The sequence below is a fragment of the Falco peregrinus genome, chromosome 6 (assembly GCF_023634155.1).
Source record: "Falco peregrinus isolate bFalPer1 chromosome 6, bFalPer1.pri, whole genome shotgun sequence".
In the NCBI taxonomy this organism is placed as follows: Eukaryota; Metazoa; Chordata; class Aves; order Falconiformes; family Falconidae; genus Falco; species Falco peregrinus.
Window position 1 is genome coordinate 30,633,275 of NC_073726.1, and position 16,273 is coordinate 30,649,547.

The following is a 16,273-nucleotide window of genomic DNA, read 5'->3' on the forward strand; positions in this document are numbered from 1 at the left end:
ATGTCTGCTCCAGGACACCTCAACCAGCACATATGTGACATCTCAACCAGCTCATGAGGAAGGGGTGGGAGGGAACGGGGGTTGCCATAGGAGTGTGAAGACACTACACATGTCATTTGGTCCAGCAAACTGGCTTGTCTGGGACATGGGCTGGGGGTAGGTGGGGGGCCACATTAGAGACACTAGACCCAGCAGGCAGCGCAGGGAGGTTCTACTCCATTCACATTCATCTTCTGAATGTGACACACGTTGCTGGAGCCTTCAGCAGCCGCCTCTGTGCCCCGTGGTTCAGCAGATATCAGATCTCTTAATGGGTACTGGTCCCTTGGGCCAGGCAAACAACGAGCCATCTCAGGTCATTTACCAGACAGGCCAGGATGCTTTTAGACGGCTCCTGACCAGGAAGTAATTAAGTGGCTTCCTATTTGTATTCTCCCGAGCTCCACTTGTCTGCAAGTGCTCGTTAGTTACAATACGAGCCAGACAGCATTTGCAGCACAGCAGCCAGCTCTGTATTAAGCCCCAAGGCCCAGTTCAGCTCAGCGACTGGCAATGAGGCATCCCCCAGCCTCATCTGGAGGCAGCTGGAATCACTGGCCATTAGGCACCAAACCCATGAAGCCACAGATGTGCTCGAAGCCCAGCTGAAATCCACTGACACGGTGGGCATAGCCCTAAATCTTCCCCGTATCTGAGCGTCTCAGGGTATCTGCTTAGTAACGACCTCCTCCCCTGGAGGAGATGCATGCCCAGTGTTTCCCATTCCTCACAGTCCCTTCCAGTCGCCAAGACTTTCTAAGGTGACGCACTGCCTGTAGTGTATCGGAGGGAGATGGCAGCTCTCTGGGTGTCTGGTAGAGCAGAGAGGAGAGGAGCTATCTGCAGAGGAAAAGGTGAGGGTCTCCTGGCGAGTGAGAAGTAGAGGGAGAGGAGGGGATGGGAGGTGGAGAAGGCATCCTGGACTATTGGTCTGACCCCAGCCAAAGGGTGACATCAGCCCTGAGCAGCCCACGTACATGACACGTGCCCTATGCCCCTGCCTACCTCGGGCAGCTTGACACGTCCCTCCTGGAAGGAGCAAGAGCTGGGGTCATGAGTGCAGACGTGGCGGTACTTGCACCAGTGACACCGGTAAGGGCTTTCCACGCATGACAGACACCTGGAAATAGAGAGAAAGAGTAGTCATTTGGCCAGCAGGGGCCTGTCAGCCAACAGGACAGACCATAAGACTAATAGTGTTTCTCAGAGGAAAATATAGCCTGGTAAACATTGCTTTTGCCACCACTAGCAGAAGGCCATAGGCTCTGATCTGGTCCAACACCATCAGGTTGGTGCCAGACTTGCATGCCCTGATCTGGTTGTCACTGTGATCACAGGTGTCTCATATGAATTAGATAATTTAGATTGCATTCATATCATTGTAACTAGAATAATAATAAATAGAAGGATTTTGGTTGCCTTGTTACAACTTTTAACCAGACTGTCACCAAGTTCTCAGCTTCATACATAAAAGGCATTCCCTTTTTTGCCCGTAACAAAAAATACAAGATCAGGGGATGGATGGACACTGCTACAGCCTTGCTGCCTCCACAGTGAACTGCACCAGCGCCCTGGGAGCTGCAAACACATCATGAGAAGGTGGCTGAGGGAGGGACTAGCAGGAGGAGTGATGCCCATGGAAGCATCGGTGCCTCCCTGCTGCCATGCCATGGTGCCTGTGCACCAGCAGTCCCATCCGGCTAATCCTCCCACTCTCATACATGATACAGAGGCCAGACACAAACTGTGATGCACCGAAGTCAGAAAGCCAAGGATGAAGTGGGAGATTTTCTTCTCCTGTGTCCCACAGCCTTATTAGTGTGAGTCCTGCCCAGGATGATGAGGCTGGTGCAAATATATTAACTGTATTTTTTCTTCATCTCAGCAGAGGAGGAAAGACTATTGTATTGCCAGCTGCCTGGGAAGCAGAGGGCATATTTAGGACATCACCTGTTCAGACTGTGTGAAAGAGCCATTCCTTCCATCCTACAAAGTTTTGCTCTCCTATGCCCCACAGACTCTGGAGAGTAAGAGCCACAAACACTTCTGGCTGTGTTATAGCACTGACTTACATCTACATTATACTTTTTAATTTAATAAGATGTCTGCTCATCAGCAACCAAACTGAGCCATAACAAGCTCTCTACACAAAACAAGCACTGAATGGTAGTGACTCTGGTCACTCACACTGTTGGAGACCTTCATGCAACTGCAGGCTCTAAAGTACCTGGAGGGGATTTGGGGAGGGGGAGTTTTCCTGGCCCTTATGTGCCAGTGGGGTTTTAATGGGCAGGAGTGAAAAAATTGCCTGTGGTAGAGCTTGGCTGAACCCAACAGGCAGACGCACACCCTCTCCCCTGCCTCTGTGAAATCTCGCTCAACTCCAATCCACTCTCAGCTTTGGTACAGCAAGCTATTCCTCAAATTGGTAACAAGTGCTTGCTCTGATACATCAAATTAAAAATGGATAGTGTATTATAGTTTGTCAAGTAAGAAACCAAAACATGCCATAAATATTTAACACCACCATCTCTCATGCTCTCCCCCCCAACACTTGCTTTCTGACACTGTTTGTCAAAGCAGCAGGAACACGGAAATAGGATTTGCTTTTCCTTGTGAATTGCTGAGCCGCAGTAATTATCTGCTTTTGGCACTTCTGATGGCTCAGTAGTAGGGACAGAGCCGCTCAGCCTTGCTCAAGGGTGGATCAACCTGCCGGAAGAGCATCTTTCTGCAGGAAAGCTGCAGACCCACTCCAGTGGGGCAGTTCCTGGTGCCAGCTAAACCCCAGAAGAGTGGGGTGCAGGGCAGAAAAGGAGCTCACAGGATGGAAGAGGTGGTCTTGGGGGAATCAGCTGCGTATTCCCTGCTCAGTTCATGTCATGCAGGAACCAGAAACTCCTGTCTTTCCACATTTGAGGGTCCAAGCCCATGCTAACCACCTGGGGCAGGCTCCTACTGGTGGGACTGAGAGCATGGATGAGGGTTGGAAGTGCATATGTATGGGCAGGATCCAACCATCCAACGAAAAAATGCTTGATAGGAACATGAGGGGGCCATTTGCTGAGGTCATGGCTCTTTGACTCAATTTTGTGGCAAACTCCCATTACTGTGATGCTCCTCTGCCTGAGGGACACGAGTATGTAGCAATCCTCAAGAGAATGTCTTCCTGCAAACGAGGCTTATCAGCAGGACAACTGGTCACCATATTGCTCCTGGTCTTCTCAGGAAGGACTCCACCGTGCTGACTATCACACAACTGATCCTGACCGCTGGTCACCTCCACACCTAACCAGATTCCTGAGGGACACCTGCCCCAGTCAACAGTGGGTTCTGTGGCAGATCCGGAAGTGGAATGAAAAGTAAGTATCAAAAGAAATGAACATACGAGTTGTGGACGCTGCAGTTGTAGAAGACGAAGCTGGTGCTGGCAAAGGTCATACCCGTTTCCTTGGACTTGAGCTGAAGCTGGACAATGTGATGGTCTCCTGGGGAAAAAATAGACACATCAATGTGTGACTGCTTTGTTAGCCTAGTTAAGCCCTGTTGGCCGTGCCACCAGTCCAAACCTGAAGCTGTCATACCGTACCTTAGCTAGTCTATCCTCATAGATGTAGAAAGTGCAATAAAATCCTTCTAGAGCACATCCCCCCTCTTATGGTCCTAGGGTGATGGAGTACGTCTTCACCACTGAAAATTATCGTACCTGGGAACAGAGCCAGGCCTGTATGATGACAACAGGTCTAGGCCATACCTCACTAATTTAAAAAAATAAAATGACTGAAGTCATCAAATAGGAAAGCTAGGCTCGAAGAAAGGATGCAGATGTCTGGAATTAGGAGGCCATTAAAATGGAGTACTGTCCTTAAAGTTCTTCCTTGCTGGTGGTTCATTTGATGCCCTCAGAAGATTTGACTGCTAGCCCCAGCCATCGGTGGCCTGTGTATACAGCACCTGAAGGATATACATACCTGTTTTCCTAAGGGCATAAAGAGAGATCTACTTTCTCCTCACCGTCACTATTTAAGATCTTTAAACAGAGCCCAATACTCAGGACAGCTATGCTTGAAAAAGGCCACCTCCAAATCCTGTCCCCAAAAGAGAGGTTATACCTTGAGAAAGCAGGAGGAAGGAATGATCAAGGATGATAAATGTCATAACAGTGAGGACAGGGTAGGGGCTCCCTACCTGCAGCCTGGGAAATGCTGATGAACAGGAAGGCTCCATGCAAACAGTTCCTCCAGGTTCTCTCACCCCATACACCCCAAGGTCCATTCACCCCAGCCTTTGGCTACGAAGAACCCATCTCAGTGTGAGAGACATCCACAAGCCTTCCTTCCAGAAGGATACATCCATTTCCACCTGCAGCAAAGCCTGCACCTCAGCTCCTATACACCATCTCCTCATCCCCTTTCCCACTGCTCCCATGCTGGGCAGTCAACTATTACCTCTACCTCTTCCCACAAGGCCAAAAGCCCTGTTCAGAACCCATCAGCTGTGGGTAATGAATGGGTGCAGTAATTGCAGTAATTTGGTGGGGAAGGGACCATGTTTAATTCAAGACTGCAACCTGGCTGGTCCTTTCACCTCTATTATTTTCCTCCTCACCTGAAAGATTCATTAATCAATCAGGCCAAAGCAAACTTGACAGCTCATCGCGGCGTGCAGCCACGTGCACGCTCCCCCACCTACAGGCATGCACACACACGCACAGACCATACACTTCACTAAACATGTTTTGCTGCCAGTGCTCAACTTTGCTGCCCATCTGCTGCCGCCGGCTTTGACAACTCTGTTAACTGCTTTGTATTTAACAACTTTGCCAGCATCTTGCATATATTTTAAAACAGAATGTGAGGATTGGATGGCCTCAGGGATCAAACACGCTACAGAGCCACACATTCTTTGATTCAAATCCAGTTTCTGGCACTATGCATGGAGAACTTGGTCTTTGCAGAGGTGTGGAGCACCAGCTGCTGAAGTCGATACAAGCTGCAGGTGCCCAGCTCCTCTGAAAACCAACCTGCACATAAATCTCTTTTGTCCTGCCTCCACCTTCCACTGCTATTTTTGTTTGCTGCTTGATTAGAGCCTGGTCTGGGACAGATGTCCATAGTAAGTAAATAGTTTCTGGCACGTTTTTTGATAGGTATACATGACTAATAAAGCAGTGGGACCTGAAAATGGTAACATCCCTCCAGGGGCTTGGTTTGGGACCGCAATGGAGAGCATACACAGCTGTGTGCAGCTTGGGGAGAGCGGAGGCCATGGTGACAGTTCGTGTCACTTCATTTTCTGTGGCCTGAGGATCCTTAGAAACAAACCTTATGCTGAATTTTCAAAGAAGCCAACAACAAAAGCGGCAGCATACTCTCTGCATCTTTTGGGGTGATTGATGGGGGTGAGGGTTTTATAGCAAGTCCCTGCAAAGAGCCACAGGTGCTCTTGAAAGTACCTAGAAAAGTTGTCAGACCAGGGAAACAAAAAGAGCAGAAAGCTGGAGGGGTGATGGGGGGTGGGGTGGGAAATCATCCTTGGAGATAAGGTATTTTTCTGTGCTGGACCATTCTGAGGGAGGGAACCAGCAGCAAACCTGGAGCAGCTGAAGGCGGTAAAAGATGGGGACAGAGACAAGGAACTGAGCATACAGATCTAAATCTGGGAGGAGGAGGATGAATTTACAGCCAGGATCATTCAGACTTTACAGCCACTGCACAGTCAGTGGGATGTGTTGAGAGTACATCCAGCCTCATTCCCTGGTTTGTATAACATCAACCTGGGCAAAAGGTGCACAAATATCCCACATCCATCTCCTGTCTTTGCTAGATATATGCAACTGCCACTCGGTGGCAGTCTGAAAGCACACAGTATCACACATAAGCACCTTAATGCAGGTACTGGTACTGCAGCTCAGTGCTTGCACACGTGTGCACACATACACATCCCATGCTACAAAGTGCTGCTGCACAGCTCTACCAGCTAGTGCTGGCACAGCATCCTACCTACTCCCTGTGCTTTGCAATACACTGTTCTCAGGCTCCCACAAGCCAAACTCCGCTTTGGGAGAAAGCAGGACAGAGAGGGGTGTGTGGTGAGGAAAGGAAGGAGAAGAGGTGTTACAGCAGTATCAAAACTAGCTGGCTGCAACAAGGCTTTTACCATCCCATCCCAGGTTAACTTCAATAAGTAGCTCCCATGCCTTGCCCCAGCACGGCCACCAATCCCCCACAAATTTTCAACAGTTCATCTACTGCCCGTGCTGTTTCTTCAGCCTCTTCAGGCCAGTCCACCCTGCTTCTTGCCTCTGCTGCATCCTTCTCCTTATCTCTCCTCCACCCAGGGCACTCTCTCCCCTCCCTCTACTTCTTCCAGGTCTCTCTTCATCCAGAGCTCCTCTTCCATCCCCCTCAGAGCTATTTAACTACTTAGCAGGAACCAGCCACAGCTGCACCTTACCCACATCAGCCAACCCACCGCCCCTGAAGCCAGCCCACAGCTGTATATTATCAGTGTTAATTAACCCAGCTTCATTCCTCTACAAAGAGTTGCAGATGGAGGAGCTGTGGGATACTCACCGTTCTCTGTGATGATCTGGGGTACTTCTTTGGCAGCTGGCGAGATGCATTGGATCTGACTGCCCACCACCAAGCCATCCATCTCTGAAAGGTCCTCAAAGGTGCAATTGACTCCTGCTGACAGCTCGGGGACATTGTATGTCTCCAAAACCAGCTGCAAGCAAAGATGGAAGGAGGAAAGAAGAGATAGAAGAAGGAAAAAAAGAAAAGAGAGAATACTAAGCCAAAAAACAGAGCTGGGCCAGCAGGAGAGAATTACACTGGAGAGGTTGGACAAAGAGCCTCTTGCTAGAGAGAGCATCCTCCTTCAACAGAAAGCAGCGATTCAGGAGAGGGATGTGTGTGTGGAGGGGGAAGGGGATGAGATGCTGATGCCGACACAAGTGGTACGTGGCTATGCAGGGACAACGGCACTGCATCCCAGTGCTGGCTGGGTCAGTGGAGGGGAGGGAGTGCTCGCTATCTGTCATGCAAGTGTAAGGTTAGGCAGGGAGTCGTTGGAGCCAGCCGTGAAGACCAGGGCTTTGGCGGCTCCCAAGGCACGCGGTTTCTGAGGAAGGTGACTGCTACTCACAAGAGGCACTCTGCAGACTACAGAGAAACTGTAGCACTCCAGTCTAACTCTCTACGGCCTGCTCTCCTAGCATCAGCAGATGGGGGAGCGCTCTGTCACCAAGTTCCTGTGTAAGGAGAGTCTAGTTACAGCCTTCAGTCCACCACAAAAAAACACTGTCTCTAGAGGCACAGCAAACCTCTCCTGCCCATCCCACCAAAGAAGCAGTTGGCTCTGGGGACTTTCTCTACTGGGGCTCCATACATTAAAAAAAAAAAAGCTATGAAGGAGGAATTGCCCATGTTTTTAGAGTTCACAGCACCCACTGGCATTGGTCTATCATTGCTTATGGTCATAAAAAAAGGGATCATACAGATGGTTTCCACCATGTTCATTCTCTGGAGAAGGACCCTCATGCTGCCAACTTCCCAGACCAGCTAAGGTCCTGTACCACAGCTCTCCATCACTGAAGGTCCTGCCTAACCCACCAGATCATGTTTGAACAAAGACAGGCATCCCAGAATACTTCTATCACCTGCTGCTGACCTAGTAAGTAAAAATTTAGCATTTTTGTGACCAAACACTACAGCCAACCACTTGACGCAGGCACAAATGCAGATGGTCTCCAGACTTGCCTCCTCCGTGAGCTAGCTGAGGCCCCCTCTGAGGTGACAGCCACTGAAGGGAGACATAAACACATGCTGAAGTGTTGTTGCTACCAGCACAAAGAACAGAGGAGGCCAGTCCAGGTGACAAAGTGGGAGAGGATGACAACATAACATAATGCTTACTGCTCCCCACACACTGTTTTCCTCACTTAGAGAAGACTTGCAGCTATCTCTTCACACTAGGCACCGTCAGGGAGAAAGGCTGAGCAGACAGGCCTTGGCTCTGACTGACATAAAGCTTTTGTGAGAGTATGTTCATTTCTGGGCAAGGATAACCGCAAAGGGAAAGGTGATTTCTTTTGTCTTGGATGGGGAGTAGGAAAAAAGCTTAGGTGAGTTGGATGGATTTAGCACTCAGGCTAAATCCATTCTCCCTGCTCATTAATATCCTGCTAGAAATGGAGAAGGGGAAACTACTCTGCCTAACAAATCTTTCTCTGAGCTTGGATGATGCAGAATGAAGGTGTGCCATGCAGAAGATGACACCAGTGGATAGACCAGTAGTGCTTGGCCACAAATGTTATGAGCCAGTGCACTCTCTGAACAGACAAGAAGTCCTACATCCCACATGCCTGCTCTGGAGCTGCTATAATGAGGGAAGAACGGAACCTTCCCCCAGCACATACCTCTTCCCAGAGACCCCAGAGCAGCAGCCCTGGACTGAAACAGGCTCATATACAATTTTGCAAGTCCTTGTTAGTGCCCAAGGTTTAAAAGATTGACTGGCCATACAGATAGCTTCTCTGCCTCTGTACACAAGAACTCAGTATGACTGACCCTTTGCTAGAACCCAACTGACACTCAGCAAAGACACCACCTGCTATTCTTTCATTGGTGGTCTCCCCCTGGTTTGCCAAGAGACTATCTGTGGTGACTGTGGATGACCTAGTCACCAGTCTATCTGAGACTGGGTTGAGACTCCCATCTAAATGTTCATGCAGATTATTGGGCAACAGACAGATAGTGGCAACTTCTGATCCCAGCAGCTCTGGGTTGTCTTGCCCTGGAAGTAACCTGGAGGGAAAGGTCTTTTATTCTGTTATCATTTTCAATCGCCCTGAGCCAGCTAGTCCCCCAGGATTTATTCCAAAATGAAAGAATTCAATGACTACTGAGAGAATAAGAAAAAGAAACCTTGAACTCCCAGAAGAACAAAGGACTTTAGATGTCTCAGATCAGTTTTGTCTGAAGCCTAGGAAAGTAAAGTCACAGCAAAGTTAAGATGCTGAAACAAAGCAGTAGTGATTGGACATGCAGGCTTTGGAAGGCTGATTTCATTAGCACTGAAGAAACCCTAGTACCCCCAAAACCTGTCACCTGGAAGACATCTGGCAGCAGCACCTTGAGCAGTTCCATTTAGACCTTTCAGGGTGTGGGGCTAGTGACCAACTCATCCAGAGATGGAGCTTTTTGGGCCTGGGTTATTACCTTAATTCCAACCCAAACTAGTATGGTCAAAAAGACAGAGCTCTAGTAGCCTGAATGAAATGGTTTTCTGCCTCCTCAGAGCATGTTAGGATCTCACCACATAGGGTACTGTGGTCATGGGTCAGGAGAGAAACCACAAGCTGGTTAGATCTTCAACAGAGATTTCTTGCCTTAAGCCCAGAAAATTATCAAGATCATCTGCTGCTCTGCCAGTATTCACTGTGTGGCTTTGTTGGCTGCTGACTTGAGCAGTTTGATGCCATAAAGGTTAAACCTCGTGCTGAGGAAGGTCACAAGAGATAGCATGAACCTCGGGAGCCTTAGGTTCCTCTGCATAGCATCCTGCCTCTCTGCTCTGCATAATTAGGGCTGGAGCTGGGGCAGGGTGGAGGTTTTGGTGGCTGAAGAAGGAGACATTTCCACCCAAGGTGCTGGAAACTTGGAGCTTACTGAACCAACTCATAGTATGTCTCACTTGTCCTCCTTCTACAAGGTAATTTCTAGCCATGATAAGGTTTTCCTTTGCCTGAGGTCTATGCCCAGCCATAAACAAATCCCTCTTCCAGGGAAGTAAACAACTACACTGGGTGCACACAACATTTGCATGGCACAGAGTCCCTTCAGACCTGCCCTCCGCTACTCACAGAAAACAGGGAAGCCTCTTTCCACACTTCTAGGCAGGGAACAACCAAGGCCAAAATGTGTTCCAATGGCAAGTCTTTCTCTGTGCCAGGAAAGTTGTTGGGGAAGTAAATGGACTCTGGAGAACCTCTTGCATCAAGCTGCTAGTCCTTCCCACTCATGCTGAATCCAGGTTGTACATACCTGGGGCTGTCAGACTGCATGGGTAGATTAAATCTGAGGGGGGCAAGGATTAACGTTCCTCACCAATACGTTGTACTGGGAGACGGAGATGTTGTTGGGATGCACGGTAAGACGGACACACTGCTTCATCTCCGAGGCAAATCTCCGAGGCTCGCTGGAGCGCTCACACCGCTCCTTCCTCGTGCACCTGAGAAAATGGGAACAGAGAGAGACAGAGTTAATACAAAGCCAGGCTGAGAGGATGAGGACAACCCTGGGACATGGGACGAGCAATCATTTTGCATGGAAAGTCAACACTGTACCTGTTGGGACTGCACTAGCTGGGAAAACCACAGAGCTCCACGCCCTGGAGTGCCCTGACTTGAGTGCTAGCAGCCATGGGATTGCTCAGCAGGCTGGAGTGTTGCAAGGACACCATGAAAGGAGAAAGGGTGGTGGGTGAAAGCCCCATGCCTTGGGCAGAATGCACAGCTGTAGAGATGCTCTATCTTTCTACCCACATAGGGACAGCGTAACCTTCCCTTGGGCAAACCCACAGCCCTGAAAACTGTTCGGTCCAATGGCAGTGACACATCTTAGGCAGGGATGTCCTCTCACAGTAGCTGTGGGTAGCCCAGGCTCTTTGGCCCTGCTGAGAACACTGCACATATGTGGTACTTCTGGGCTGCTGATACCTCTCTGCTGGGAAGAGGCAGCCTTCCAATCTATTGCTCAGCAGCAGCTAAGTCGTCCCTGGCAGATTAAGGAGTTTTAGGCATCTGGTTTGAAAGCGCCTGACTAGAGGTGCCCAGGGTTGAATCTTAAAAATTCTCGTGTTCTTAATCAAAGAAAGTTCAGTGAAAGTGGTGGCTGCACAGCACCTGGGCTGCACTAGCCCATGAAGCTTACACCACGCGCTAAGTGTCAGTGCTTCCAACACTGTCTCTGTCTCTTGCCTTATCTGCCCGGTGTAAACACAAGCCAGCAATGTGCGTTGGTAGCAGTGCGCCCTGTTTCAATCCCAATTTGCATCTGCTTAACATAAAACACATCTGTATTTTATCCACATGCGCTGCCGAGGCCATCGCTTCAAGGAAGATGTCTGCCTAGAAATCCACAGGGTTAATACAAAAGGACAGCTTCAGCTGCATGCCAATTACCTTTTGCCATTAAGCTGATGTTATGGACTTGCACAGGGTGTCTTCAATGGATTTTGTTATTAGCAGTGCTATTACCCCCCATTAAAATCAGCTATAAAGACTAAGTGTGGATGTTAAATTATTCACCCACTCCCAGACTTCAGAGTCTTAGTTGTGAGAGCACATGGGGGCTGCTGGAGGCTCGGCTCCAAGATCACCCCTCAACATCCTTGCTCCCTGGAGCAGAGATCGCACCTATGTACATGGGGATTTGCTGATGGAGTTCTACAGCAAAACATGCAAAAGCAACCCTATATACCCTACATAGCCTGGATGCTACAGAGCTTGAGGGCTAGCCTAAAACATTAGGGCTTGGCTTGTCTCTAGTGGCTGACGCTAGATAAAATGAACACCCCAATTTAAAACTCATATTGCTCCCTCTTTCTGGTAAAGGAAAGTTTTGTATTTCCAGTGGCAGAAGTAATAAAGAGAGATCTGTACCATTCTCAGCATGCTCTCTGTTTGCTTTGCAGATTTGAGAATGCAAGAGCAGCATTGCAGCTCCCGCTCTCTGTTCTCTAGGAGCCATCATCCCATTAGGTCTCCTTTAGCACTGCCGCATGCTAGATCAGGAATTTAAAATGTGCAGTCTCCAGAGGGATGGATGGATAGCTGACTAACTACTCCCAAATCTTTAAGTCCCCTATCACAGAATGAAAGCCACAGCAAAAAGCTGCCCTGAGATTTTTATAAGCACTTCTATAAAACAAATAGACACAGCAATCCCATCAAAGCTCTGCAGGCCATGGGAACTACTCTCCTGAGAAAAGCTTGGAAAGAAACCCTTTTGGGCTTGGTGTCAAAACGCAAGCACCCAAACTTCACGATGTCCTGCTACCTCCCATTTATTTCCTTCAGCTGCAGCACAACAGAAATGTCTGGATTTTCTGAAATTAAATGGGCAGATACCCGGGCTCTGTTCAAGTGTGACAGTGCAGTAGGTTGCAAACACATCCAGCACATTAGCACAGAAGGACAACACATGGGTATAGGTGAAGCATCTAGGAATGTAGTTTGTATTCCCAGTCCCACCACTGAGCAGGAATGTAATAATCAGCATCTTATCTTGCTATTTATTGGTTATACACATATAAGACATGTAACTCTTCAGACCAAAAATTCACCCTATATTACACTGGTGTCTTGCAGCCTTGGTATCTTGTGTGTTGCCATCCAAAGAGTGAAATGATGAAAAATCAAACCGAACTAAGCCTGGTTTTAATATAATGTTAAGGTTGAAGTGTCAGGCTCTCAGGAATTAGGTACCACCAGACTGGAAGTAGCTTCTACACTCCTGTGTCTGCTTCCTGCACTAACACACTGTAAGCCAGACTTTAATTACAGGATCTAACATTATTATTCCTTTTTTCCACAGGTGACCTCAGTGCTGCTACTTCCTAACTTTTGACTTTGGCTTTTTCAATGCAATTTCTCAAATAAAGCAAAGAGGGGAGAAAAAGCCCAAAACAACCAACCCTGCCTGGTGCTTGAGTTTGGTGACGGGGGAGCTCTGCCAAGGTGAACCAAACCAGCTCTGCTCTGGCTCACCAGCGGGGTCCAGGCCCTTGAGTCAGTGTCACAGACTTGTTCCTTGAGCTAGCAACACAATTCATCCCAGGTAACTGATCACAGCTGCTGTATAAATCAAGACTAAAGGGATGGAACACCTGCCAGTGGGTTTTGCAGGTTTGTCCACATAGAAAGGAGTGATGGGGGCTCTTCTCCCAAGCACTCTGCCCATGTTTCCCTATCTCCTCTTCCTTAACCACCTTATCTATCCTGAGCTGGAGCATGTGGAGCATCCTTTGGGTCTACACACCATGCTCTCCCAGGTGTCTGCCCAGCAGCTGCAACTGGGGGTCTTCAGAGGCAAAATGTGGTGGATTTTCAGGGGAGCAGAAAGAGGTACCTACCTGTCATAAAATAACCTCCCTCCAGTCCTCCTCTGCACTGCCAAAAATGTTCTGCCCTCTCCCAAGAGTGAAGGGGGAAACGGCAGAGAAAATTATTTCAGCATGTGCTAAGTATCGCCCTCCAGCAGCAGTCTCTCAAATCCCTGAATGGTGTTGGCTGAAACACAGAAAGAAACGTGGCAAAGCACCCAGCCACTGAAGGCAGCTGCCCAGAGGGGACATTGCAGCCCAAAAAGTAAGTTCAGCAAATTGTAAATAAAGGCAAATGGGACTTTTAGTAAATAAGTACTTCCAGACACAAGTGCCTGCCTTAGAAAAGTGGTCACCTGGAAGGCAGCTGCCTGCACTCGGCAGCTGGACTGTGAAAGGGATAATGAAATATCCCAACCCCAGCTAATCATTTCTGTTGTCTCTGTTGAGAGTCAGCATGTACTTTGGGCCCTGGGAGATTGCTGGGACTCTGCTGTGCTCTCATCTGGTGCGTCTATTACGGCTTACGCAGAAAAAATATCTTGTGCTGCCAATAACTATTTGGCTTTAATAAAATAGCAGTAACTTTAACACGCAGGGTCTGTCAATATGCTGAGATCACTTTCCACTGCTATATAACCTAATTCAGTGCTATTCATGCTATAATTAGCTGGTGTGTAACTCCCACCCAGTGGCATCACATTATACTTAAGATACCTAAAAGAGCATATTCTACTCCTGAACTTATTTGCATAAGATTATGGTGTAGACACAGCACTTCTCTGTGTGTCTTAATAACACCTGCTATTTCATTATCAGCTGCATCTTTAACAATTGCAAGTGTCCTGCTTCTGTCCAAACCATTAGTGCAAACACTAAGAAACTGTTCCTACCACTGAACCATGAGGAATATTATTTCCTCCTCATCTCCCATTAAGAATAAATACCGCTAACGCTAACCCTCTGCTCAGTATCCACTAACTAATTATTTCAATAATGTTAAATTAATACTTTGCGCTTCTATAGCATCTCTCATCTGAGGATCTCAAAGGGCTTTGCCTGGAGCTAATTAAACTTCACGATACCTCTGTGAGGTTTGCACATTCCACGCAGCAGCAGGAAAGGGAGGCAAAGACACGTGCATGTCAGAGAGAAGAGCAAAGTCCAGGTCTCCTGAAGATGAGTTTGTTTTGGGACCCAAGAGATCATGGTTAAATCCCAGGTCTGCCACCTGGGACCTAAAGCAACCTGCTGAGGCCACATTCTGCAAACACAGGCTGCAGAGGGGTAAGGTGCTATTCCACCTTTGCACCAAGACGCTGAGGGCTCTTCCGCCTTGCTAGGGCTTGGTCAAACCAAGCCCAGGCTCACTCCACCACCCCAAGGGTCTGTCCCTAAACGTCCAAGGTTAGGAGGGTTAATTTGAAGCCCAGAACTCTTTGGAGAGGCTGAGCACAGACCCAAAAGCTCCACTCACCTGGATAGAACAGGTTTAAGAAGGGTCAAGTGGGGTACTCCTCCACCTGCAAGCTCTTTGTTTTCCCTATGCACAGCAGGGAAAACCGATCATTCTATGGCAGGGTCACCAGCCTGACAGAGGGCACATGTGCCACGCACATGCCTTCACTTGCCTTTGCCTCTCTGTGAAGACACATCTCCACCATCCTGTTGCAGAAAAAAATCCAACAAAACTGCCTGCACACACACACAAAATACCCTAGAACAAAACACATGACTTCTATTTTGCATCCTGGCCTCCTCTTGGCTCTATCTTTGTTTTTCCCATGCTCAGCATAGTGCGGTCCTGATCCTTGCTGCACCCTCACCACACAGTCCTGCAGACCCTCATCCCCGTCCTATCGGTTTAGCCTGAACAGTCACTCATACTTCTCTGGAGCATTGCACCTCCCCTTCCTCCCACCTTGGTGTTGTGTCTTTACCATCTAGACCTCATGGGATCTGAACTAATGGTCATAAAGAGGCTGTCATCACTATGTCTGTAGAGGATGGAGCTTGGTTCAGGAGGCTGAAGATGGAAAGAAGGTCTTTTACAACCGTGTAGAAGCCAGGAACAGGGAGAAAACTAGGGAAAAGGTGCTATTTGCAGAAGGAAGGGAGCAGGGCAGTTGCGATGCCAAGAAGTGCTATCTGAAGCCATCCCTCAAGAGAGCAGTGGGGTGGGACAAGTGCCTCCAAGGGGGGTATTTCTCTGCCCCTTCTTGTCCATTTCTCCATCCCACCACTGCTTGAAATGCCTGAGTTTGCTTTGGGTGACTCCTGATTTCTTAGCAAAGGGAAATGAAAGGAAGGAGATGGTGCGCTCTCCCCTCCCAAGCAGGGTGCTCAGAGGTTGGTAGAGCTGCAGAGGTTCTTAGGACCTGAGCCAGAGCACCCCTGCAGCTCTGCAACTCCCGTTTCTTTCACCAGGATGGAGACACATGATGCACAGACAGCTCTACAGACCAAGATCTCTAGCCTTCTCTCTGGCCATTCATTAAGGGCAAACTACGCCACGGTCCCATGAGCTGTGTGGGCTTTTCCCTTAGTCACACCTGCCAGCAAGGCAGCTCTTAGCATCACCTGAGATAGCAAATTATGCATTCAAAAGGCACTAGTGGTCTTTGTGCCTGGCCTTTCCAGTAGTAATTATTTTATAAGACATGCAAAACCCTGGTAAGATCATACAGTGAGTTTCTCTTATCATTTAGGCTTGCAGGGTCTTAGGTGCTCAGGTGCTCCACAGACCCATGCCATGGCCTGGGGCCGTGAGGCTTCCAGGAGAGGCGGAAAGTTGTTCTGCTAATTCACACCATTAGTCAGATCTGGTGGTCGCTGCTGAAATCCATATTAACTGGCACCATGGACAGACAAAATAGACAGAGACAGATAGTCCTGGGAGGAGAAAATTAAAGGAGAAAAGTTTCTGTACTGTAAGGTTTTTTTTGTTGTTTTGTTTTGTTTTCTTTTGTTTTGTTTTTTTGTAGGGAGGTGGAAATAATGCAGTCAGAAAACCAGCATGTAGTCCTGACTGAGCCTTTCTTGGTCATATCCATAGCTGTTGAAAAAGGAGAATTTGATACTTTGTTTTTCTTTTCTTTTTTCTTTTTTCTTTTCTTTTTTTTTT

At 48.3% G+C, this 16,273-nt stretch overlaps 1 protein-coding gene across 2 annotated transcripts in view; it reads right to left on the reverse strand.

Moving 5' to 3' along the window:
- The window catches only part of PLXNA4 (plexin A4), a 456,052-nt gene that overhangs the window by 106,300 nt on the left and 333,479 nt on the right, over positions 1-16,273 (reverse strand). For both annotated transcript variants that reach the window (XM_005236707.3, XM_027785664.2), the window contains exons 6-9: positions 10,152-10,275; positions 6,615-6,768; positions 3,428-3,527; positions 1,045-1,159 (exon numbers count right to left, since the gene is read on the reverse strand). In XM_005236707.3, the coding sequence (XP_005236764.1) occupies positions 1,045-1,159; positions 3,428-3,527; positions 6,615-6,768; positions 10,152-10,275 (493 nt within the window). The remainder of the gene's footprint in view (positions 1-1,044; positions 1,160-3,427; positions 3,528-6,614; positions 6,769-10,151; positions 10,276-16,273) is intronic.